Source organism: Pantherophis guttatus, chromosome 5 (genome assembly GCF_059756535.1).
Source record: "Pantherophis guttatus breed Tessera chromosome 5, ASM5975653v1, whole genome shotgun sequence".
Lineage (NCBI taxonomy): Eukaryota > Metazoa > Chordata > Lepidosauria > Squamata > Colubridae > Pantherophis > Pantherophis guttatus.
The window spans coordinates 99,598,702-99,625,222 of record NC_142067.1 but is presented as its reverse complement, the minus strand read 5'-3'; the positions used below and the strand labels follow the sequence as shown (position 1 = coordinate 99,625,222).

The following is a 26,521-nucleotide window of genomic DNA, read 5'->3' as shown; positions in this document are numbered from 1 at the left end:
TAACAAAAAAACAAAAACAAAACCACAGCTAAAGCATGTTTACACTAACAGATTTATTACATTTATATATTGCTGCAAATCAACATATAAATGTAACTTGGCAGTTAATTCAGTATTTTATTAGTAATTAATTCTGTATTAATGCAGTTAATACAGAAAAATTAAATAAATTCAGCATAAAATCAAAACAATGAAACAACAGCTCCAGAACAAAACTATTAAAAAAACAAAACAGAAATGGTCCAGCCTCATTACAATGCATTCCGAAACAGTTCTGTTTTTAGTATCTTCCTGAATGCAATCAGGGAGGAGGCTGGTTCCCAGAGAGAGGATGTTCCCCAAACTATGACCGATACCAAAAAGCAACACCCCTCCTGGGTGTTGCTTTCAAAAGTGAGGTAGTAGGAGCAGTTTCTCTCTAAATGACCCAACAGATCTGGTTGGAGCAAGCTTACTTTTGGGAACCTGATGCCAAGCCCCATGCAAATCATCATTTCTTTCACTATATCCATACACTGGCCCATACGTTGCCTTTTCTTTTTAAAATTCTTGCCTTTCTCTTTGAGGAACTCATTAACTCAATCCAACCAACATTTTAATAATTGTCCCCTTCCTCTTTATCCATCCAATCAATGTATCTTCATATATTTGTTTTGCAATTCAATCATTTTTCATTCTTTTTATGATCAAGTCCTCTCAGCAAAGTTTTGTACTGATCACTCATTTTTAAATTCCATTCATCTATTCATTCTTGACCCTATATTTTCTTGAATAACTCATTGTCATTGCATTCAGTTCAATGTTACGTTTCTCCTGATATACACCTGAGCCAGTTTGGTGTAGTGGTTAAGGTACCAGGCTAGAATGCAGGAGGCCGTGAGTTCAAATCCCATCTTAGCCACAAAAGCCAGGTGGGTGACTGGGTCAGTCACTCTCTTTCTCAGCCCCACCTATTCCACAGAGTTGTTATTGTGGGAAAAATAGGAGGATGAAGGTTGTTGGAGATGTTCGCTGCATTGAGTTATTTGTAAATATAATAAATAAATAGAAAATAAAATACTCAACTCGCATTTCAATTTAACAAATTGAGCAGAACATTCTTCATTTGTGTATCTTAAAATACCTCCATGTATTTTCATGTATTTAGTAAAACTGTACCATAAATTAACAAATTAATCTATAGATTAATTAATAAACTAATCTATAGATTAATTAATAAACTAATCTATAGATTAATTAATAAATTAATCTATAAATTACAACCCTTTATATGAAGCTTCCCATCATTCATTCCATTCTTCCTATCAAATATAACTATTTTTCCCTAAAAGGGAACAATAAATATTCCAATCATTAGGCACAGACATACAATTCACTCACTCACTCTCTGCCACACACACCCATTATATAAGTTGTAGGTGTACTTCATAAGTATACAGCATCCTTACTTCAACATTTATTTATACCATCTAAACTTACCAGTTTTATTATTTTTCAACATTTTCACAGCATTCAAGACTTCCTTTTCATCATTTTATCCTTGGAGACTAACATTTATAGCATCTATTCACCCACATAATAGTTTTTTTCTCAATGATCACATTCATTTATAATGTTGCAGAATTCTGTCATATTACATATGCTTGCATTTTTTAATGAATCAAAAGAGTTACACTTGAAATAGAGGGCCAAGGACCGAGTTATAAATGGCTTTGTTAATATGACATATCGAAAAGTATTTATTTATTGTTTATTTATTTATTGGTTCAATTTATATATGCCACCCTTTTCCGGAGACTCAGGGCAGCTTACAATGCGTTAAGCAATAACCTTCATACTTTTGTATATACCTGCTTAGTAGGGCTTTCAGCCGCCCCCCCCACAAGCGGTGTTCTTTTTTTATACAAAGTCAGCTTATTGCCCCCACAAACTGGGTCCTCATTTTACCTACCTCGAAAGCATGGAAGGCTGAGTCAACCTTGAGCCTGGTGAGATTTGAACTTACAGTAATTGCAGGCAGCTGGTGTTACTTAACAGTGCTTTAGTCTGCTGCACCACCAAGTCTCATGTATGAAGTATGAAGAGTTCACTAAATATTTTATCAGTTAATGCATCCTATTTTCACTTTTTTCTAGCTTGCCTCTAATGAAGCTCAGCTGATGCCTTACCTCCCACAAGCAATCTAAATTAATGAAAAGCAGCATCCTTTCCCAATGAGCTACCTCGAACAATTCCCGACCTACCCCTGAGATACTGTTTCCCTGAGATACTGAGATAGAGTTTCTAGTTAGCCCAACATGACTGGGAACAAGCTGTAGCTTTTGAGCAAAACTCTCCTTGTGCAACAGAAATTTAGCTTCTTCAGCTTGATCTCTAATATGCATGTCTCTCTTAATCTCAACTATTGTGTAATTGTTTGCATTCCTTTCCCAATTCTAATTTTGCACAAGTGTTTCACAAACCACTTGGCACTATGCTCATGTCTCATTTACTCTTTCCTTCCTAACTCAAAATCATGTCAAAATCATGTCAATATGATTTCTCTTGAGTAGTGTATAACATTTTCATTACAAGAACCACCAGCGTGGCTTTCAGATTCCTACGTGCATCCCTCACGTGAATCCCAATAGTAGATACTCCAAAGAATCCCTTGTTTCTTAACTAAATTTCTTCTCTATGTTGGTCATTCCTGATCCAGTAAAAGGATTACTTACATTCAACTGCTGATGCAGTTTTTTTTATTTAAATCGGATTTTTTTTATTTAAATCGGATTTTTTTTATTTTTATCGAATTTATTTTAATTAAAAAGTTTTGAGGTAAAAATCTATCGTAAGATAGTTTTCTATTTAAGATACATAAATAATTTAGTTTATTCAGCATGAAATGGAGTTTAGTTATGTAGCATGAGGCTGTATATTCTGCAACACTGGGACTATCAGTGAGTCAACAGTGGGTCAAAGGAGTAGCAGAGATGACAGTTGCTCTTTAAAAATTATGATTTAAATCGAGTTGATTTAAATCAAGCCTTTTTACTAGTGATTTAAATCATGATTTAAATTGTGATTTAAATCAACTCAATTTAAATCAAATCCACCCTGCAACTATGTGGTCTTCCAACTCCCAGGAAGCTAGCTGGGAACTGAAGTCCATACATCTTAAAGTTGCCAAGTTTGAAAAGTACTGTGTTTGAAATCATGTGACTTCCCTCAAGAAAGAAGGTCACAAAGCCTAACAAGTTGTACATACTTTTACCCAATAAGGGTAAAAAAGATTATTTTTACACCAGTGCAGCTAAAGATGATCTAAGCCTGACTCAGCCATGAGTTTGGGGCAAAATAAAGGCAACAACACAGAGAAGCAAAAAGATGCTGCAAATGTGTTTTTGTGCCATGGTGAAGTAAAAACGGGGAAAGGTCCTAAAATCAAATGCCAGGGGTTAAATCTGCATATTGTTAATCTGCAAAGGGACTCTAATGAAGTAGGACATTTGTAGACATTCTTCCTCACTTGATCTCTATATCTAAGCTATAAAAGTTGTGGCCTATGATGCTATTATGCGGCCTATGATGCTATAATGTGGCCTATGATGCTATGTGGGAAGACCTTGGGAGACAGGAGGAAGAGCCGCAGCATGATTCTGTTAGTGCAAACTTACAATAAAAGTATAATTAGTACTCATGGTTGGTGCTTCCTGTCTGGACTACCTCAGAGGGCTGACTTCAGTCTTGAAAGTCTCAAAATTATCTCTTCTTCCTTTATTTTTACTTTCCTGAAAACAAGGGAGAGTCCCTTCCTCCACCCCACCTCTTTCGGACTCAGATTTTGTTCATCAGCCTTGTCTAGACTGCAGTTCTTCTTTCAGTCTCCCAAGGTCATTCCCACACACCATTACAGGGCTATTACACCTCTTTTGCTGCATGGAGAACAATCAGAACTCTTTCCTATAGATGCACACAGCATGCTGCTGGGCCTTAAGAAGCATTCACATTACAATGGGCCCTGGGCCCTGTCACTCAAATCATGCAAGTGATTAGTTGCCTGTCCTCAGTTTTCACAAACGCTTTCATCTAAAAAGTTGCTTGCAATGAATTCTTCCACTGAACTGATGGTTGGACTAAATGACCTCTCATGCCTCCATGACCCTATTTCAGTGGGAGCACAGCCTCCAACTAAAGAAAAAAAATTAAAAAAGAAAGATTTCCAAGTGGGCAGTTTTCAATGGCAGAAGGGAATTTTATTCTTACATAGTCGGAGGGGGAGAGCAGACTAAATAAATGCTTCCATAGACATCACTCAACCTCTGAAGTATTGGGAATAAATACATAAGGAAATTATGTCATATGTTGCATACTACCACCCAATAAGAGCTGCCATCATAAGCAATAGCTAAAAGCAACTCTGACTTGTATGTAAGCACATTGCATAGATTTGCAATAGCAGCAAAGGAGTCTTCTGGCAATATTCAGCCTCTCTCATAGTTGTTTTGGCAAAACACAATCTCTTCATAATTCAAGGACAATCCTGAAAAAAAACCAAACCAATGCTAACCAGAAGCAACAGCCCTGTAAATTCATCTTCCATGCCGTAAGCTAATTATAATTGGTAATACCAGTGTCCAGAGTAGTTTTTCCCAGCCAGGTGTTCATTGAGTCTTGGGACTACAATACCCAGAATTTCCAGCAAGCAAATCCAAAATCCTGCAAAATCTGACAGTTTAGGAAGGAAAGCACAGACAATACTAAACTTCACAAATCACCATTCTGTGGTCTCTGAACTAGTTTTCTCTTACTATAAATTAAACATAGTGAAATATATCCCCTCCCCCATCCACTTAGGAGCTTCTGATTAATTATAACAAAATATATATTAAATTACCTACCTTTAAGAGCAGTTAAGAAACATCCAATGTGTCTTATTGGTGGCATTTGTTTACAACTAGCTACTGAACGAAGGTATCTGCCATGCCAACTTATCAAATATATTTTTCATACATTTAAGTTTTATTGTCAGCGGAGATTTATTTGATTCAGATGTCAAGTAAAAGATTTAGTTGCACATTCTATGAGAAAGTGTCAGTTTTGTAACAACTAACTTGGGATAAGTCCACTAGGTAAAATTAAAGGCCAGCAAACAATAATTATGCATTACAGACCTTACAGGTTACCTACTCCCACAAAACAAAATTATACTGCTGAGAAAACAAATTGAAAGTTAAGACATCTTTGTAATACTATGCTAATTATACCTGTTTCTATGTTTCCAAAAACTCTGCATTGTCAGAGATGAGGAGAGAGTAAAAAAGAATGAGGAATGGGCTAGATCTGTTTCTTGTCAAAGTAGAATTCTATTATTTGGGAAAACAATTTTTACTCAGGAGAAAGAACAGTTACAACTTCAGTTGAAAAGACTCTTTCACATCTAAGCAAATGCTTAACTCTTGTTGCAATGACACAAAATATAGTCTTTCCAACCACAACCATCCTAAGCAGACAGTTCTGACCAGAAATGCCTCCAAGTTATATGTAAAGCAGCTCTTTCACTCTGCGTTCTAGGTATGTCATCGACGTCCATTTAGTTAGAGCCCAAACTCCATAGCTATATTTATATATTCCAGCTACAATCAAAGCCCACAAATTACAGATGAGCTCGCTTTGCAGCAATTGTTTCTTTTTAACTATCTGTTTATCCCTCAAGTCACTCCCTGATGATGTCCTTGGTTTTCTGACCTCCCTATTTTATCCTTTCAGAAAAACTATGTGCTAAATTGGATTAGGTAAATTAAACACAACTTTTTAAAATTCCACTCGAAAATCTTACAATTCCATTTGCTCCCAGGCAGATGGGATTATTACTTCATCTTAAGTGATACTTAAGGCCATACCTTGAACTGAAGAAACAGTATTGACTCTTTTGAAATTTGGTAGAGAAAATTCTTGAGACTATCATGAACTGCCAAAAAAGAAACAAACAAATCAACGCAATGTTCTCACCTGAGATACAAATGACCAGGCTCAAATTATTCTACTTTAGATGTGAAGATTTAGTTCTCTGGAGAAGACTCTCGCAGTGGGAGAGGTAGAAGCAAAGAGAAGAGGATGACAAGTTACAGTAGCAATGGGAGTGCTATTGGAAGAGTTAAAGGTTAGGGACAAATCATCATGGAGAAAGTCTACCTTTATCAGGGATGGGGAACCATGGCTCTTTTATGTCTTGTGGATTTCAACTCCCAGAATTCCTCAGCCAGCCACCTCGGTTGTGGTCTCTAAGAGTCTTAATGACACATAATCGAAGAGTCCCTACAAAACCGGAAGGAACCATTACAATTTTTTTTAAAAAAAAAAAACCTCCTAGCTTCAGCACTATCTTCATTTCCAAGAATTCTTGGAGCAGAGAAGATAAGCAGCTGCAGGCTAGCATTTCATTTTGCAGTGTTCCAGTCCTACAGAAGAAAGAAAACTGTGAGATGGGGAATGGTATGGAACATCCTGAGGGATTGAAAGGAATGGGGAACAAGGATGGTACTTTATCCATGTCCTATCTTGTTGGTTTGTAGTCTGCATTTTGTCTAGATGCACACCTTGTGTGTCCAATCACAGTTGGCCAATAAAGAATTCTATTCTATTCTATAAACATTTCTGTTTGGAGAGTAAGACATACTTTCCTTCTCTGCCTTGGACTTCAATTCCTGGTTTAGACATGTCACTTATCTCTGAGCTTCATTTGCTTATTTTTCTGGCTTACAGATTAAGAGGGACTATGATTTCTCTCCTGTCTTGCACTTACTCCTGAGCAAATGAGCTCACATTTGCCATGATAGATATTTGAGAAAGTATGCAAATCCTTGCAATATTAATCTGAACAGCTGGAAACCTAGGTGATAATAGGTTTAGTATGCATCTTCTAAGCTGCCCTTCATGCTGCTCTCTTTCATGCAGACGCAATGAGAGCAACAAAATAGTCACGTTTCACCCCTTCCATCTCCCCAAGATAAGACCTAATATGGGTTCTTAACTGTGTTCAGATAGTTGAGTGGTCTGGGCAGGAGTTACGTCAAGAAGGCTGATGTGAAAGCATAGGACCAAAGTATGAAGAACTATCTCACACTGTGGAGGAGCAGCTTCAGAAGTAGCACAAATGCTGCAGTCCTAGTTTCTGTCACATATTTTGGAACTAATATTTCTAAATATGGAGGCTCCTCAGTAAGAGCTACTTACTAGTAACTATTTTTTTAAAATAGAAACATAAGTACACTCTTGATTTAATAGAGCCCTGTTTAACAGATTTGATATGCAACAAATCAAATCTGTATATCTTCTTTGAAATAACTAGCATGTCCAATGCATCTCCATGAGTCAGTTAAATTACATTTGTTAAATTGTGTTATTTGCATAATTACATCATTCAGCAAATAAGGTAAATTGCCAGTTAACAACATTTTCAATTGTAATGCCCATTGGTCTATCAAAAAGTACAAGGTATTACTTGTATATTTATGTTTAATTCCAGGGTTACATTCATCGTTCCCCAAAAACATATGTTTGGAGATCAAGCATTCAGATGAAATGGCCATTAAGAAATCACAATGTTCTCCTTTTCCAACTTAGTACACTTTCAGCTTCTTGGAAATGTAGAAATTAATTTCCCAAGATATCTCTAGCACACAAAGGTGCCTATCTTGTACAGGAACCCACCTGCATCTAGCACCCTCTTGGATAACAACATAATTATAACCAGGAATACCTTAATATACTGTATCTGTGAAAAATGTAACTTATAGACCATAAAATAAAAACTGTAAAGATATCTGTAGTGGTGCTTCTTAAACTTTTGAAGAAGACATTGTTTTAAATGAAGAACATCAAAATCAATAAAAGTACATTGAAATAAACTTATTGAACCCTTCACATTTTAAACACTGGTTATAACCATTATTATATGGCATGCATACGAAGTGTAGCATGCAGAGATGGCATGAAATTTGTCAAACAAAGATCTAAAGTCAGTGCAGGATTCAGCCTATTTCAATATTTGATTTTGGCTGCAGCAAGTACTGAAAAATCCACTTTCAGGAAATAATGAAGGAATATTTAATGTGTATTAATGTATATTGTGTTGTTGTTGAAGAATTCTTCCGGAGCTTCCCATAAATAGTCATCTGATACATGGCATACATTGTTTCTTTACAGACTTTAGAATAAGCTACTCCTGAAATATCAGAGCCACTTAATTATACAAGCTCCCAGTCTTGTATCAACTGTTATTCTGCCATAAAATGACAAGCAGAAAGAACCAAGAATTGAGCAAAAATGTTTCTTTCAGCAGCAAATATTCAAAGGCAAACAGTGCCAACAAAAAGGAACTCTTTAATCCAAAATACTTCTGAATGGTCCAGAATGCCTTTTGCTTTCAGTCCATTTTAAAATAGGTTTAATACTTCTAAACAGAAATTAAACAGATGGCAATGAATAAACGTAGTGTTATTCTACTAGAGGTGTTGGGAGGGGGGTGTCTGTGTACCTTCTAGTCCAGTGTTGTGACTGCCAGGATTAGTCCCTGCAGTTTTCTTGGCAACATTTTTGGAAGTGGTTTGTTAGTGCTTCCTTCTTCCTATGGTTAAGAGAGAGAAACTGGTCCAAAGTTACTCAGCTCGCTTTGTGTCCAAGATGAGACTACAGTGCCTTATATTTTTTGCCACCAAAAAAGGCACCAGGTCTTATTTGGGTGGGGGTGTTGTCCACTGAGTCACCTCATTTGCATGCATCGCCCCCGGCTTCTTTTTCGCTATCAGATGCCTTCAGGAACTTGTTCATCCGGCAAGGCTTTCCTGAAGGCCTCTGTCGCCGGTAACAAAGCTCAAGATCAATCCGAAACTCTGTTATCAGCTACAGAGGTCTTCAGGAAAGCCTTGCGGGCAGAAGAAACGGGCCGAAGTATGAGAGGCCTGGCTGCAACTATTTGAAGGTAAGTAGTAGGACAGCTCCACTACCCCATACCTACCCTAGCTTAACTTTTACCTGTGCACCCAGGAGTGGGCAGGGTCTTAATTAGGGCTTATTTTGGGGGGAAGGGCTTATATTGGGTGCATATGTAAAAATCAAGCTAGGGCTTACTTTCTGAGTAGGTCGTATTTTCAGGGAAACACGGTAGATCTCAATGGCCTCTCGATTTCTTGTCTGGTACCTTTACTACTGCACCAAACTATTTAACCATATAATAGTAGCATTCTTTTTTTGTATTATTTTGTAATCTTCATTGAAGGATCAATTCCATATCCTTCCAAAATGTACAAAATAGTCTCCATTCCTTCTATAAAGTAGTATACTATTTTTAGTGTATTGTTGTAGAAGCCATGGGCTTTGGGAGCATCAGATATTACAAGGAAAGCTAGCATTAATCTTCTGTTACATCTCCTGGTGCTAACAGCAAGAGGAAATTATGTAGCATGCACATTGCACAAGCTGTTTTTTTTATATCCAACACTGGCAGATTCTATGAGCAAAATTTTGTTTTAAAATGCTAGGATTCTGGCACACTCAGAGGCCTTGGACTTCATAATTTTCCTCAGAAAAATGGAAAAATATAGTATACTGACCAGGATACACATTTAAGATGTAGCACTGAGATAGCCTCAATGGATGGAGAAACAGTTCTTCCTTAAGCAATTTCATGATTGTAACAATCTGATTGTAAATTAAAGGCAGCTGGTTCAATATTATAACAGAATAATAGAGTTGGTAGGGACATTGAAGGTCTTCTAGTCCAACCCCTTGTTCAAGCAGGAGAACCTATACCAGTTCAGACAAAAGGTTGTCCAATCTCGTCTTAAAAACCCCCAGTGACAGAGCACCCACAGTTTCTGAAGGCAAACTGTGTCACTGATTAACTGCTCTAGATGTCAGGAAATTTCTCCTTATTTCTAGCTTATGGGTAATATTTGGAAATGAAGTTGTGATTTCCATCTGTTGATGATGATGTAAAAAACTTGTATTCCCCCAGACATTCAATGACTGTTGGCAGTTAACAACAATCAATAAAGAAGTTAAAATAAAACTGATAAAAGATAAACGTTGCAATTTTCCTGAATTAATTTTTTCTTTGGTTTATATCTGTATTTATTTAAAACAAAGATACAGTTTCAAAAGAGATATTAGTAAGTAGACAAAGACAATTACTGAAATTATACAATTGATAGTTGATGTACCTACAAATTGCTGGTAGAATAAAATCTGACCTTAAAAATCGAGAGGGACATTAAGAAAAACGTCACAATTTGTAATGTTCACACACAATCCAGACCACTGTTAGAGCATTTATATGAACTCTTAGATGTTATGCAGCAACAGAACCAATTAAAACATATATGGTAAAAGGTATAATCGTGTTATATTGATATAATCTTTGTCACTTTCAGAATGATTTATGGTAAGTCACCTAAATCTCAACAGTATGTCAGAAATTTCAGTACTCATGATCTGAACAATTACCCACTTATACAGGACCCTATTCTCCTATACAAATACAAATCATACAAATATCTTTTAATCAATATCCAGATAAAATATATGTGCATGAATAAATGTTGAGAAAATAAAAAATCAACAATTTCAAAATTATCCTTCAAAGAAGATTGATATCAGTACAAATATAACATTTGTTGACTACAACACATACAATGTGTTATGTGCCACCATCAAAAGCAACTGATTCTATTTCTACTGTATTAGATAATGTATGTGGTGGCACAGTGGTTAGCAGTATTGCAGGCTAACTCTGACCACAGCCAGGAGTTTGATCCTGATGGTCTCAAGGTTGACTCAGCCTTCCATCCTTGCGAGGTTGGTAAATTGGGAACCCAGATTATTGGGGGCAATATGTTGACTCTGTAAACTGCTCAGAAAATGCTATAAAGCAGTATGGAGTTATATTTAAGTTTAAGTGCTATTGCTGTTAGGAATGGAGTGTGAGTGTGTGTGTGTGTGCGCGCACGCGCATTAACTCTGTTCAATGGAAAAGCATTTTATATATGCTTATGAGATGGTATCTGGGTTACCTGCTATGAGTTTAAAAACAAGAAATGAGAAACCTGTTCTTCCAATTCTAAAATGTGTAAAGGTATGTGTGTGGGGGGAGGAGAATAGCGCCCAAAAGGCACATATGTAAAGTTGTTAAAGTGTTAATTAAATTAAAAACTACTCAGGAGTTTTACAGCATCTTTAGGACTAAGTAATGCACTTATGAATGTGCAACTTTTCAAAAAGGTCTTGTTTGAAATGCAAAATGTGAGATGTTGGGTAATACACACAATCTTAAGCATTCTGTATTAAAAGAGTTCAGAATATTTAGTATACTTAGACCTTTATAAAAGCCTAATATTATACCAACACATTCCTGAGGACAAACCACATAATGGACCTAAAATTGTCTGTTGGCAAATCATGATCAAAGTTTGTTTGTGTTACATAAAAAGCTTGTCTAAACTTGCATCAAAGTTTATATCCTACAGGCCACAAAGTTTGCATCCTAAGGGAACTTTGAAGAACAATATATGTTGCCTTTTGTTCCTTGGAGAAAACTGAAAATACAAAAGAAATATGAGTATTATGTTTTTCAGGGTGCAACAATTCAAATAATGGGCTATAAAAAACTGCAGACCATGGAATTATGAATTTAACCAAATTAGACAAATGTGCCACACTATGGCTGGTGCAGGATAAATAATGAAAGAGGAAACAGGCACTGAAGGAGTCAAAAAAGAGAGTAATGAATACCAAGTATACTGCTCAAAAAAATAAAGGGAACGCAAGCAGAAGACATCCGAGATCTGAATGAATGAAATAGCCTTATTAAATACTTTGTTCTTTACATACAGTAGTTTATACACTGCTCAAACAACTAAAGGGAACACAAAACTACTGTATGTAACGAACAAAGTATTTAATAAGGCTATTTCATTCATTCAGATCTCGGATGTCTTCTGCTTGCGTTCCCTTTATTTTTTTGAGCAGTGTATTTATTTAGCCCAACATTAAGAACAACTATTCCTTTTTCAAGGACACTCATTTTAGTTTTACAGAGCACACCCATCAATTAGTCCAAGGCCATTTCAGATATTCCCTTTAAAAGGAATACATTTTCAAAACACGTCAGACCAAATAAAAACTCATTTACAGATGCTTAGATTCCATCTACCTCTTTTGTCTAGTACAGGCAACATATTGTCCTCAAGCCACTTTTTTTCATCAAAGTTATCTTCAGATTTATTGCTGAAATTCCCATCATCATACATTGGCCTCTGGGGTTTAAACATCAAAGTATCTTTACAGTAAGTCACCCCACATAAGAAGAAAAACTAAAAAGCTGCATCCCCAATTAATTTCAGTGATATGCCTTGTCTAAAAAAGCAATAAAAATGCACACATACACACACCCTATCCCACCCCCAGAAAGGTCTCAGTTTAGGATTATGTGCAAACCAAGTCAAGGCTACTTCAACAAACCATAGCTTTAAAAACCTAGGATTGGATTACGTGACTCTTTACACTCCATCAGCTTTTCTATAATATGTTTCATTAACCAGAGTTCATAGTACAATATGCTATAGAAACAAACACTGGCTTATTCACTTATGCACTATTCATTATGTAAACCACAGCTTAGCACAGGCTTATTATCCCCACAACAAAAGTTTAAATGAGATATTTCAACACTTGAAACCTTAACAATTAGAAATGGGAAAGATGCTCACTTCCCATGCCAATCATGACAAATGTTTCAATAATGCCCAAAAACAAAAATAAGCCAACCTTCTCTTCCTATCCAATTTCAGTGGGACGGAGGAAGAGGGAAATACCGTAATTATCTGTCAGTTACAGTACTGCATCATGTTTTCATGGTGCCTTTTCTACTGGTAATTCATAGTCCCTTTTGCACTGCTACAGCTAGAAAACCTTCCTGTAATAATGACCTGCCACTGGCCCAACAATCATTTGTAAATTGACTGCTAAGATTGACTAGAATTTATGAATGACTGCCAATGTAACTGCAGGCCCAAGTCTAGAGACAAGACAAAGAGAAACAATTGATGTGCTTATGTGGTTATACCCAATGGACAGAATCTTGCCAAACTAAAGCTATAACCTTCTAACCTATTAGATATATCCTGAGAGATTCTAAAGTGTAGCTATCCTGACCCTCTCCCCTTCCCATATCCAGTTTGGGACTTCACAGTCTCTTAATCCGGGCCTTTTTCTGGGAAAGCTCTGTGTTGCCAAAAAGTCTTCTTCTTTGCTCCTGCAGGTGCACATTCCATCACATTAGCCAATGAATGAACGGTTATGAATGAATGAAAATATACGATATATGAAATATACTATACTATATTATACACACACACATTTCTGAACTGATAAAAATTTTCAAAAGCTCAATGATACTAAATTGAACTTTAAAAAAACCTTTTGTATGTATTTTAATGTTAACACAGTATCTCTTAAATTCTTTTACTTGCCAATTTTTGTAGAGAAAGAGATGCATAATTTCCATCTTAGGTCAATACAATAATATGGAATAAGGGCAACATGGCACAGGAAATTCCCATCCTTTTGTCTCCAGCTGCAACTCCCTGAACACAAAATAAAAAGTCTGTCCTGAGGATTGCGGGAACCTCAGGAAAAACCCAGGATATGAGTCAGGAGTAACTATGAGAAGGGAAAAACTGGAAATTGCCATTTACACAGTAGAAAGAAGCAACTGCTGAGTTAACTTGTTTATAGTGTATTTTTAAAACAAATTAAGCCTTTGTCTTTTTTTTTCTATTTTGCTTCAGTCAAAAATAATTACAGTATATAAATAAAGCAAATTATGAAAGAGGTCTTTTTAAAAAAAGGAGCAAAGGAAAATGCATCTCAGGATAGAAAAAATAGAGCAATCATATGAACCAGTCTTCTAGATTTTTTTTTAAAATCAGTCCTGGAATATAATGCACATTTTTCAAAAAGCTTCTTAATAAAGATCTTACTATTTAACAGCAAGCGTGGGTGGAAGGAAGCGTTTTTTGCCAGGATCATCACAAGGGTGAAAAGGATTACATTTCACTTATCCATGTGCTGTTGTCCTAATGAATATTATCTTCTCAGTGCTACTAATATTGGCATCCACTGTAATTATGCATTTCAATTTGTCTAGTTTAGATCCAATGTGCTTTAAAACAGGATAAGACAATCTTTTGATGCCTGGAGACCACATTTAATCATTGGGATGGGAAGGGCTCTCCCTATGTTTTAGGAGGTAAGACTATTTTACATACAGATATCCTTTTGAGCTCTTGTAGGTGGTTTGGGTTTGTTTTAAAACTAAGTGGAGCCTATGTAAAGATGCACACTCCAGGGCTTGGCCTAGCTGCTTTCCATCACAAGAGAACAAATAAGGTTTGGAGGCTAGTCAAAGTGAAAACTGGGTCTCTTCCCACTTTTCTTTTAAAATAAGAACTTCAGTGACAAATGAAGGAAGAGGGTTGGGCATTTTGATGAGTAGCTAGAAGTATAAGAAGACAAATTATCTGTTTTGTATGCAGCTCTTTCTGTACTGTTCTTCTATGAACTGCCCCAAGATTTCTGAACTTGAGATAGGAAGAGTCTAAACATTAAAGGAAAATGGCTACTGTTCAATTAATCTTCATTGGACTTGGCTTTCAAATTCTAGTAAGACTACATGCTTTTACTTCATTTTCATTCATTCCATTTGTATATTGCCAAATCAACTCCAGATTCACAGCGGCTTGCCATAAGGATCAACAATAAAAACATCCACAGTACGAAATCCAAATTTATTCTGAGGTTTATGTTTTACTCCTCAGTAAAGTTCTTTTGACACTTCGTTTAGCAGACCCATTCATAAAAAGTATTTTATACAACAAAGTCTTCCTTTCTTTGAGGAATGTAAAAGCAAATCCTGAATTATTATACTGGATTATCCACATTCTGATGATATGCCCTTAACATCCTAGCACATGCTTATATCCAATATATTTAAGTGGAATTCTTATACTGTATCCCTTAAGCATTTCTTGAACAAAAATATAAAGGTTGTGGAAAGTATTTGAAATGTGGTGTGATGGTCGGTGTGCAAAGTACTTTAGCACCCTTTCTTAAAACGCTAATGCAGCTGCATCAAGAAGGCTTGCACATTTACTATAAAGGCTGTGCCCCTTCTGTGCATTTGTATGTGCAGGCACAGCTACTTTGCTTCCCTGGAAGTTCTGCTAGCAGAACTACGTGTTGCATGTAATATAGCCACAGACACCATCAAACCAGCCACATGAGTCCTTCAGAGGACACATTGGTTTAATGTTACGAATGCAAGTGTTTCACTTATATTGGCACACTTTGCGAAATATCCTTTTCAAATATTTTGCCCAGCCCTAGTAAACAGACACTTTCTAACCATAGCCACTGTGGTTAGGTGAATTGAACAGAATCATCTCACTAGATTTAGTTTGTTGTTAAGTACAGTGTTTGCCCTCTAATGTACAGTCAGATCAATACCAGCAAATTTTTATCTACAACCCTGACATCTGCTACTTACTTTTTAATGAAGTAGTCTAGAAGTGATTCACAACAGTCAAAATAGTGACACATCCTTCAAACAAATTAAATTACTGTGTGTGACAGGCACGCAATTACATGGCGTGCTATGAAGAGTTAATAATAGACTGAAGGATTATCAATTTGGAATATGGTGAAAGTTGTTATACTAACACTACTGATTTTAAATTTAAGTTGTTTCAGTCTCTGTGTATACACTAAGCCAATCTTAATACCATTTGTCTAAGTATATTCAAAACAATTCTTCAATGATATTGATGGAAGTTTTTCAGCAAATTACAGGCAATGATTCAAAACCATCATTATCTAAAAGTATAGATTTTTCTAATCTTGCAAAATCATTTCAAAAAATTGTTGAGGACTAGAGAAATTGGCACAGCTTAAGCAAAAAGCATATGTAGCATGGGATAAAAATGAGTATTTGCTATTACCCCATCATGTCCCAAAATATATGAAATATAAGTCCAATATATGGTTTTTAGCAACCAATTTAAAGAACAAAATACTTAAGCAGAATACCTGCTTTGCAAAATATCCTACTTTAGCCATGTAAATATTTACTGATTAAACAAATTTAGTTTGATTAAACTTGGTGTGATTTACAACTGGATTAGACATACATTAGGGCCAAGTTATAAAGTTCCAGCAGGTCTGCATTTTAAAAAAGAAAGAAAAAAACCTTAAAAAGAAATAGCAATGGAAACAAAGAGGAACAAAAACTGGTATTTCATCACGAAAATACTGTGCCAACAGGAAATGGAAATGAGATTGGCAGCCTCTGAAGAATTATGGGATGCAGGAATGCAAAAGGAACACATAAGTGTAGTTATAAGCTCATATTGGGTACTAGACATACAGCACCAGCAATCAAAAGAACAGGATAAACTGTTCCTTCTCTCCTTCATAGGATTCTCTCGGGAGAAAAATATGACAGAAGCAGACTAGGTACAGGTGAGAAATAACAAATGAAAGATAATGGTCCCTTGAACATCTTTCAAAATTTTGTGAAGTGGCAGGATGGCACAGTGAAAGCCCCCGCCCCCAACCACACACACCACCACCACCACCACTGGTGGCAGAAAGCATGAAAGGGCTGCATGGAGAAGCCACGAAAAGAAAGCATTCCTAGGTCAATAAGCAAAGGGGGGAAAAAAGGATCATCAAGAAGTTGTGGAAATGATATTGAGCGAACTGCCCATCAGCTGTCAAAAAGGAACCTCCGGAGTCTTCGAGCAGAGCTTTGTCAAACTTGATCAACAGAAGCCCCAACTAGCTAGCTATTCATAATCACCTAGAGATCTTTAGCAGGAGAAACTCGTTTCGGAGCGGCTGCCTTCAGCCAAGAGCCCGGGATTGGGAGAGGCAGCAAGAGCTGGGAGTCACTTCGCACGGCAATCCCGGCAGGTTTCTGCTGGGCACAAAAGGGCGATTTTGCCTGCTCGAGGCTAACTGGCAAGTCACCCTCTCCTCCCGGATTCCTCTCCCGCCCGCTCCCGCTTCGCAGCATCCTCACTTCCCCTGGCCACCATCCTCCCGCAGCACGCCCTTCCCGCGCCGCCGTCCTTGGTTGGACCGAGGCTCAAAAAGCAGCAAAGCCCGGGCGAAGCGACGCTTCGGGCCCGCCCCGCGCAGCCGAGAAAAGCGGCGGGTTCTTCAGGTTCCCCCTTTTCTCCGCCAAGTACTTCGGGAGGAAGGCAGGGGGAGAGAGCGCGAGGCTCAGGAAACCTTCCGCGGAGCTCCGCTTCTGACTCCCGGGGCTGGCAGACCGTCCCCGGCGAACATGGCAGGAGGCTCGCCCCGCGCTCCCTTTGTTGCTCTGCCGCCTCTTTCCCCGCACTGTACCTATTTTGATCCGGACGCTCTGAAACACCCGGAGCCCCTCTTCTTCCACCGCCATGCTTGCAGCCGCGACGGAGAGCGAGCCCGGCTCCGCTAGGCTGAGGGGGGGGGAGGGAGGGCGCCGCCGGGCAAATGCAATGCGCCACGCGCCCCGAACTAGAGGGGGAAAAGACGCACGACCGCCCCCACTTCGCCCCCGCTGGGGAAGACGAGCGAGAACATCTCCAGCAACGGCCGTCCCCACCCCCGCCCTCTTATTGGCTGACGGCAGGCCGGGTGGAGCTCCTCATTGGGCGAATCCGGGCGGCCCGCTCCCCATTGGAGGAGAGGAGAAGAAACAGGGAGAGATTTGTCGCGCAAACCAAACAGCTGGAGAGAGCGCGGCTGAGGCGGCGGGGCCGGCGAGTTTGCGAACGGCTCTGATGGACGCCGGAGGAAACGGCTTTGGCGGCAATGCCTTGACCGGCGGCCTGCCTTGCCATCTGTCACGGCTGCAGCCTTCAGACCGCTTCCTCGTCTGCGCGGCTCCTTTATGTTAAGGGAGCGTCCCGAATTAAAAGCGCGCTTTATCCTGCGGTGTGGTGCGCAAATGTCTTTCAGAGCCACTTATTGTATTGCTTAAAGAAAAAAAAAATAGGCATATGCGTTAAGTGATGCACTGGAACTATCTCTCTAGTCTAAGATTTGTGCTCAAAACTTGACTTCTCTCCCACAAAGACCCACACTTGTCCTCTTCCTCCCTTTGGAAGTTCAATTTGACAACAGAATAGTCAGAGCATCTCTGGGGTCCTCCTGGGTACCAGATATAAAGAGGAACAAAGCTGGTTGCCTTGTTTGAAAATGATCTGGAATACCTGGGTGCTGTTTTTACTGTTTAAATAGTTAAATACTGCAGTGGGTCAAAGGACTGTGAGTGGTATGCTACAGATAACTTTTTTCTTTAAAAAGTTTGATTGGTTTTTAAATTTTATTCTCAGTATGGCCTGTATGGTGACCCTCTAGTCTTTTATTTGTTATATTGAAAATGTACACTCCACACTAAGTCGTGAGTTAACATCCTAAACGGGTGGGTTCTACTTACCTTTACTACCGGTTCGCAGCGAGGCCGCACATGCGCACTTGCTTTCCTCACCCACGCGCGCACTCTTCTGTGCAAGCTTTTGATGACGTCAGGGTTGGTGGGCGAAGCCTCCCGCCGGTTTTACTACTGGTTCTATAGAACCGGTGCGAACTGGGGGCAACCCACCACTGATCCTAAACCAAAAACAAATCACATGCCTCAACCTTGCTTATTTTATGGTATCCTGTGCTAAAAATCCTTATTCAAGGACTTACTGATAAACTACAGTATGCTTACTTATATTACAAATTTTAATAAGATCTCACCATGAAAAATGCTATAATTAAAAACCTCTACCTTAACTGTATTTTTACATAACTCTTATAATAAGATAAAGGTTCCCCTCGCAGATATGTTCTAGTTGTTCCTGACTCGAGCGGGCGGTGCTCATCTCCGTTTCAAAGCTGAAAAGCCAGTACTGTCCAAAGACGCCTCTGTGGTCATGTGGCCGGCATGACTAAACGCCAAAGGTGCACGGAACACTGTTACCTTCCCACCAAAGGTGGTCCCTATTTTTCTTCTTGCATTTTTTATGTGCTTTCGAACTGCTAGGTTGGCAAAAGCTGGGACAAGAGCTCACCCCATTACGTAGCACTAGGGATTCGGACCACTGAACTGCCGACCGCTGAACTCTTATAATAGCCACCAACATTTGTTACAATTAAGCAAAGACACCAGATTCAACTCACAGGTTATTTGCATAAAACATATTAAGGCACACACTTATTCTGGTAAACAATGGTTATCCATCCACCCCCACCCCCCAAAAAATAAGCCCTAAATTGTGTGTTGTATTAAATTAGCATTAGCATTAGGAAATAAAGTGATGGAAATCTGATTTTTTTTCTTCTTTTTCTGTACATTTTTCATTGTAGAAGTCTATCTTAGATTCAAGGTCATTTTTTCTTTCTTGTAAAATGGAACTTTTAAAATCATGTACCAATAGATAAAGCAATTCAAGCAATCAGCAATTTAAAAACATGAATGATTCATATAGCTGACATTGGCTGGCTCCTGCTAAGTATACACTGGATGAAAATACAGGGTTGTTGTTACACAATGTCCTGGGAATTCTAACTCTTCCAGCTTCTCATTTCAAATAAGCCAGATTACCCAGCAAAAGTGTTTGCCAGTGATTAAGCAACAGCGTGTAATAAAATTAATAACATACACAGCAGTTATCAGCTAGATTCTATTCTCTCTTCACAACTAAAGGAGGGATCTCACTATCATCGTGGTGAGATAGGTGGCAAACAAATTTAATGAATAAAATAAACTTTATATTGGGATTACCTCCAGGATGTATCAGAAAATGACTGATCCAAAAGTGCTATTGTCTGCGGATTGCCTATCCTGCTTAAGGTGGTGCATAACAAAAGAAGGATCTACTGCCAGCAAATTTAAATTTAGCTATATCATCAATTATTTTTCAAAATGCTGTCCTGCTGGGACAAATGATAGTATTTTATTCTACACATCAGGTTATATTATGGTGTGTATAATTATTACAAATTATGGTTTATAAATCATGCATCTATCAAACCCACGGAGGTTAGAACAATGTGTGAATTTAGCCAGGGTAAATATAAACAGAAAGTGTTTAACATTTGTATTGCGGGGATGGGGGGAGAGATTGTAATCTTGTTTGTTTATTAAAGCAAAGAAATGGGGGGAAATAATGAAATAACTTGGAGCTACAGCAATAAAATAAACTGTGGCAATGTCATTAGCACAGTACAAGCTTAAAACAGAAATTTGAAGATTGTCATAATCATGCAGCCAACATTTTTAAAGCAGCCATTAATATACTTGCCTGGCCATTGTCCAGAACCTGGTAACAGAGCCCGAGATCACATCTTGCTAACCCAACAACCAATAGGTAACATCCCCAGAGATGATATTAAAAGGAAACTCTAAAAATGGAGCAAAGCTTCCTGTAAAGCTAGAGGCAGTTTAATATAGGCCAGTGTTCCTATCTCATCTTCCTTCTATAGACCAGAGTGTGCTTCTGCTATTGGAATCATTTGATATTTGTCCTTTAGGAGCACTGAAAATAAAATGCTGAAATGTGCTAATCTGAAGGTTCTTCTAATCTGAAGGTTATTTGAGGTAAGTCAAGAGAATGGCTAATTTCCCTGGGTATACCCCAATTTGTTTGCATCCTAATTTACCCACATGCTTCCTTAGTAAGAGTTTGTTCTCACTCAGTCTGACAATCTAGGCATCTGCTCTAAGGTACTGCAGCAACTGCCTTCTCCCACATCCATCTAGCTATTAGTAATATCTTCCCAACAGTCAATATTGCTGTCTTCCTTATATTCAAGGACAACAGAGTGAGGGTTCAGGAAACAGCACATAAATCAGCTTACCTAACAGAGTTTGACTGCATTTTAAGTACAATATTTTATACACTATCTGGTTAATTTATAACATTTTTCCTTGCTGCTTCCATTTTCTAGGTTTTGTTGTTATTGCTTTTCGTGATTGTTGAGATTCATTTAGCTTCCATGTAGATCCAGTATATGACTGAAAAATGGACTATAAACACTACTTTTAAAATGAATATGGTGGAACATTTCAATACTAGTTTTAATGATGAAGTCCTTTTATTGGGAAGTTGTACAAACCATACACTAAGCTACAGTATATTTTTTTGTGCCAAGATGTGATGTCTACTAAATTCAAATGTAAGGATTTCTAATAAAATTATTCAATTGTTCTGGATCAATCAGATTCAGAATACATTTCAAAAAAAAAGTTATAAACAATGGAGAGCCAGTATTGTCTAGTGGTTTAAATTTTAAATTTGGTTTTAATCTATTGGGGTTTTAAAATTGGTTCAGCCAAATTTATTTAATTAGTTTTATCTCTATTTTAAATTTTGTATCTATATGTTTTATTTTATGGCTGTTCACCACCCTGAGTCCTTCGGGAGTAGGGCGGTATACAAATTTAATAAAATGAAAAAAAAATGAAATGGTTAATGCATCAGAGTAGAAACTAGGAGTTTGTGAGTACTAGTCATGCCTTAGCCACAAAGCCAGCTTGGACCAATCACTTTCTCTTAGCCCACAATGTCAGGCATAGGCCACAAGACAGTTGGTCAATTCATTGCAACCAATAGATCAACACTTTGTTGATTTGAAATAAAGTGAATCCTCTACTTGTGGAAAAATAAAAGAAGAAAAAAAAATAAAGCAACTGCAGCAGGACATGAATTATAGGAGGAAAGAAAACCTTTTGTTTGTTCTAAGAAGGCATGCTAGGGTATAATTTTTTTAAAAAGAAAACATTTAAGAAAAACAAGAAACTTCCATATGGACTCATTAAACGGATCAAGCACTGCCTAACATAAAATTTACTTATTGGCCCATATTTAGGAGACAATATAAAGTAAGGGAGTTTGTTTATCTCTTCACTATTCTCTATGCTAGAAACAATTAGATGATTAAGTCAAATAATTTAGATGGAACCCTAAAGGGATTGTTTCATTGTTATTTACAATCTAGAACTTCATGTGTTCAAATTATATGGGATTCTAAAGCCTAAATTAGACAACAATGAGAGTTCCACAAAGAACTGTTTTCTTCTGTGACTCATTCCTACCAGGCAGAAACCACTTCCTTTCAATGAACTACTGTACATGAGAGGTTTCCCTTGAGAGGAAGTAAAAAGATTTTATAATTACCTTAACATAATGGCAACAGCTAATAAAAACCAGTTCACACATAATTGAACTAGTCCACATTTCCAGGTATTAGACCTTTTTAACCAAACAACCAACATGTCCAAAAGGTACTTTTTTCAAGAGGCAACATGATTTTTTGGTTTTTCTTTGAAGACAAAAAAAAAAAAAATGCAAATGACCAACTGTAGGTATAAGGAGTATAAATCCTTCCATTCCCCACGATCCAGTCAGAGCTGAAGAAGCATCTTGGATGAGAAGCGAAACGTCTTCAAATAAAAACCAGAAAGTCCAATTGCCTTTTTAAAAAGCACCTTTGGGTCAACCATGACCTGGATGACTGAGAAGCTCCATAGACAAACAATCACCTTGGAATGTTAGATTGCATACACAGTTGGTACAAAAATATAAATTGAAATAAAGTATGGACATTGATCTTTTTCTCTCACTATTGTTTCCAAGAGGACTCCCACATCCTCACATCACTTCTATCTCCATTGTGTTACAGAGGCAATGCATTTCCTCCATCTGCTGGTAAACGGCAAATCTGTTTTTATTTGAAATATTCTTGTTTATGCCATTTTAGGAGACCTAAGTGAATGTATATGATACAGAGAAGCAAACTAAAAAAGTGTGCAGCCTTTCCTGTATTTCCTGTTAGACTGTGTTCACATAATATGCAAAACTGTGGTTAACTTAACTCTGATTTGCTAATGCAACATACATTTTATAAAACCATAAACTCAATAGTACTTGGGACTCCCTCTGCAGTCTGAAAACATCCCTAAAGTGAATGAAGCAATTTCAAAAATTAACTTTTGAATTTAGACCAACTTTTCCTATTCAAATGCCAAAACGAATGCATTGAGCCTTCCCCTCCTTAAATTTTCTCCAAAATAGACAACAGATCCCATCCAGTGTAGTGCCATCAATGTTTATTTAATCACACAAGAATAATATTACAGCATAAAGTCAAGTCTACACTAACCTGTATTTCTTGAGCCAAACTGTGAAAAAAATGGAAACTGCTTTGATCAGTCAGTGTTTATTAACCTCTCCTTTGGCCCCTCCATGAGGTACTTCTAAAAGCGCTACTCAGCCCTCAAGGTCATTTATCAAGCACCGTTCCAACTATTAGGGTGTCAATTAAGACTGACCTTTGCACTGCTCCTATTCAACTTCTTCATAAAGGCAATACCCAGGCCATCCAGATTTTCACATAAGCATACATGGTTGTCAGAAAAGACATTGCCAACTTGTTTTATACCAACAGTGAAGTGATTGTCTTGAAATTCCACATGTACCTGTAAAAAGCATTGAAGGCCTTTGCTCAATATTGTAAAGAAAATAATGTGTGAATAAACTACCCTGTTTCTCCCAAAATAAGACATCCCCTGATAATAAGCCCAATCGGGCTTTTGAACGCATGGCAATAAGGCCAAGCGCTTATTTCAGGTATCAAAAAAATATAAAACAGGGTCTTATTTTCAGGGAAACACATTTTGGAGGTTTCATTTTTGTTTTTTAGAGTATGAATAGGAAGAAAACTCAGCAGGATCCACGCTTCATATACCTGGTGGCTATGTTCCAAGTCAGTGGCTTTAAAAAGCTCTGTGATGGCTAATATTAAGCCATGATTTATTTAATAAATCAAAATTGGCTAGGTTCATCATATACGTGAAGCACAAACAGATGTACCACATTATGGACTGAGGTAATGTGCCAACCCACCCATGAAAAATTACAATTACAATTACAAACATTTACAATCAGAAGTCAGAAAGTGTGGCTCAAATCCTGCTTGCAGCTTGCCAACATGGGATTCCTGAATGCTACCCAGAGAAGGTGAAGACAAAAAGGTTAATCTTTTGTTCCTTCTCCCCAAATTGTAAGATTAGGAGAGAAATTGAAAGTAAAAAAAGTTAATAAAAATTCCACTCTCTAGAAAAAATAGGGATGGTGCAACATATACCGTAAATATGCGCATTTCCACACTACATGTAAATACAAAAATGGAGTCAACATGCAAGAAATTAATGATTATTTTACATATCAGAACTTGAACATGAATGAAAGGGTAGCTCAGTTAAGAGAATACAACCAGGCTCATGAACTGCTGCACACTTATATGGCCATTCCTTTGTTCAGGGAATCTAATGGCTGCACATTACAGGTGCTAAGAATCCAAAGAGGGGAGATGAGGAGGGGGTGGGAAGAGAGAATTGAGGGTATTAACTATCCTTTTGAAGATATACACTGTGAATCTGGTCTTTCAGCTGTGGAATATTATTAGCTAGAATAGGAAAGCTCTAATGTAAGACGCTGTTCTAAATATGCTGTAATGTATATATTTCTTGTCTATTCATCACATCACATCCAGCATTAATGTTCTGAGAAACAAGAGAGAAAGAGCAAGGAGAAAAAACAAAACGTCATCCTTAGCATTCTTGACAGGCATTTAATCTCTTCCTATAAAGCATTCTCATTCCGCCAGACAGATGCAATAAATAAACTGAAGACACATGGACAGGAATGCCATCCTGTGCTACAGGCCAGACCTAAAACAGAATAGAAATATCCTCACAGTATGTGGGGAGAACAGGAGGAGGAGGCAAAACTTGGCAAGTTAAGAAAATGATTGACCAGAGACAAAACTGAAATGGAATCTGATGCCAATCTAGAAACTCAGAACTTAATAATTACAGTAATGGTTGGAGTATCAAATTAGGCCTGAAATAATAAAAATAACATCAACTTAATAGTAAAAATAATATCTACATCAAGCTAGACTTCTGCTGTTTTACTGATGAATCCATGCTAGTTCTTATAGCTGGGTTTTACATTTTATTCAGTGGTGAAATCCAATTTTTTTTTACTACTGGTTCTGTTGGCATGGCTTGGTGGGCGTGGTGTGGCTTGGTGGGCGTGGCAGGGGAAGGATACTGCAAAATCTCCACTCCCACCCCACTCCGGGGGAAGGATACTGCAAAATCCCCATTCCCTCCCCACCCCTTGGGGAAGGATATTGCAATATCTTCATTCCCACCCCACTCTGGGGCCAGCCAGAGGTGGTATTTGCTGGTTCTCCGAACTACTCAAAATTTCCGCTACCGGTTCTCCAGAACATGTCAGAACCTGCTGGATTTCACCCCTGATATTATTCATAATTTAACGGGTAAATCTCATAACTATTTGGGTCTACAGAACATTCTAAGCCATAACCTGTTTTTAAACCAGAATGGCTTGTTTGTTATGTACAACACAGCTAAATTATATAATGACTTAATACAACATGGGAACCCTTTTCTGTGTCTCTGTAGAGCTGACAAAATAGGAATTGCTAATTCTCAGGCTAGAAAGGACTTTTCGTAAACATACTGCATTTACTCATGCTCAAAGAAACCTCCAATTATTGATTAATTCAGAAAAGTGGGAGGAATAAGCCATGAGTTTATGTTCAGAGCACAGATATATAGAGATTCTGAAAACTTTGCTCTACACAGAGCAACCATTGTGTTGTTGTTATGGCTTCTTTCTGATCTGCAATAAATATATTAACCTACCTGAGTCATGTCAGAGAACCTTCTCAGTAGTCGGATACTGAGTAAATGGTTAAAGCTATGGGAAGTTATGATTTACCACAAGCCTAGTGTGAAGTCGCGTGCTCTTTGCCTAAAATACCTCAAAGAGCTGCTGCAGATAAAGCAAGAGTAACAGGAAAATTATATACAACTTCTTAGAAAGGAGGAATGAATAATATTCAATATTATTTTAAAAATATCAGATCTTTGCCTGTCCCAATATTGGCAGATTTGTTTTTCAAAGATATACTGTATGCATTTAGGTGAGTAGTTTTCCAGATATTATTATGGCAAGAAATACATATATGTTGTAACAGAAAACCAATGTTTCTTCTGGGTACTTAGTTTTCATAATTATTTGCAATAAGTCTGGATCAACACTCAACAGCTTCAAACTCTCTGGACCCTAATATAAATAAGACGTATTGTGATTTAAAGGTAAATGAAAATAAAAGTTTCTGGTTCTAACATCAGTAGTTCCTGACACTGAGACCAGAGGTGATATTCAGCAGACCAGTTCTGGAGAACCGGTAGCAGAAATTTTGAGTAGTTCGGAGAATCGGCAAATACCGCCTCTGACTGGTCCCACCCCCATCTATTCTCTGCCTCCCGAGTCCCAGCTGATTGGCTGGGTGTTCTTTTGTTGCCCTGTACAGAAGAACAGAGCTGGAAAGCAGGTTAGTGGGGTGGGGT

The 26,521-nt window shown here is 37.8% G+C and overlaps 1 protein-coding gene across 2 annotated transcripts in view; it reads right to left on the bottom strand.

Moving 5' to 3' along the window:
• Positions 1 to 17,699, bottom strand: part of RASA3 (RAS p21 protein activator 3) — a 140,928-nt gene extending 123,229 nt beyond the window's left edge. The window contains exon 1 of one of the 2 annotated variants that reach the window (XM_034419257.3): positions 17,446 to 17,699. In XM_034419257.3, the coding sequence (XP_034275148.1) occupies positions 17,446 to 17,500 (55 nt within the window). In that variant the 5' untranslated portion in view covers positions 17,501 to 17,699. Of the gene's footprint in view, positions 1 to 16,894; positions 17,015 to 17,445 lie in introns of those variants that run through there. The other variant, XM_087895397.1, reaches the window with a different exon arrangement.
• Positions 17,700 to 26,521: the final 8,822 nt, after the last annotated feature.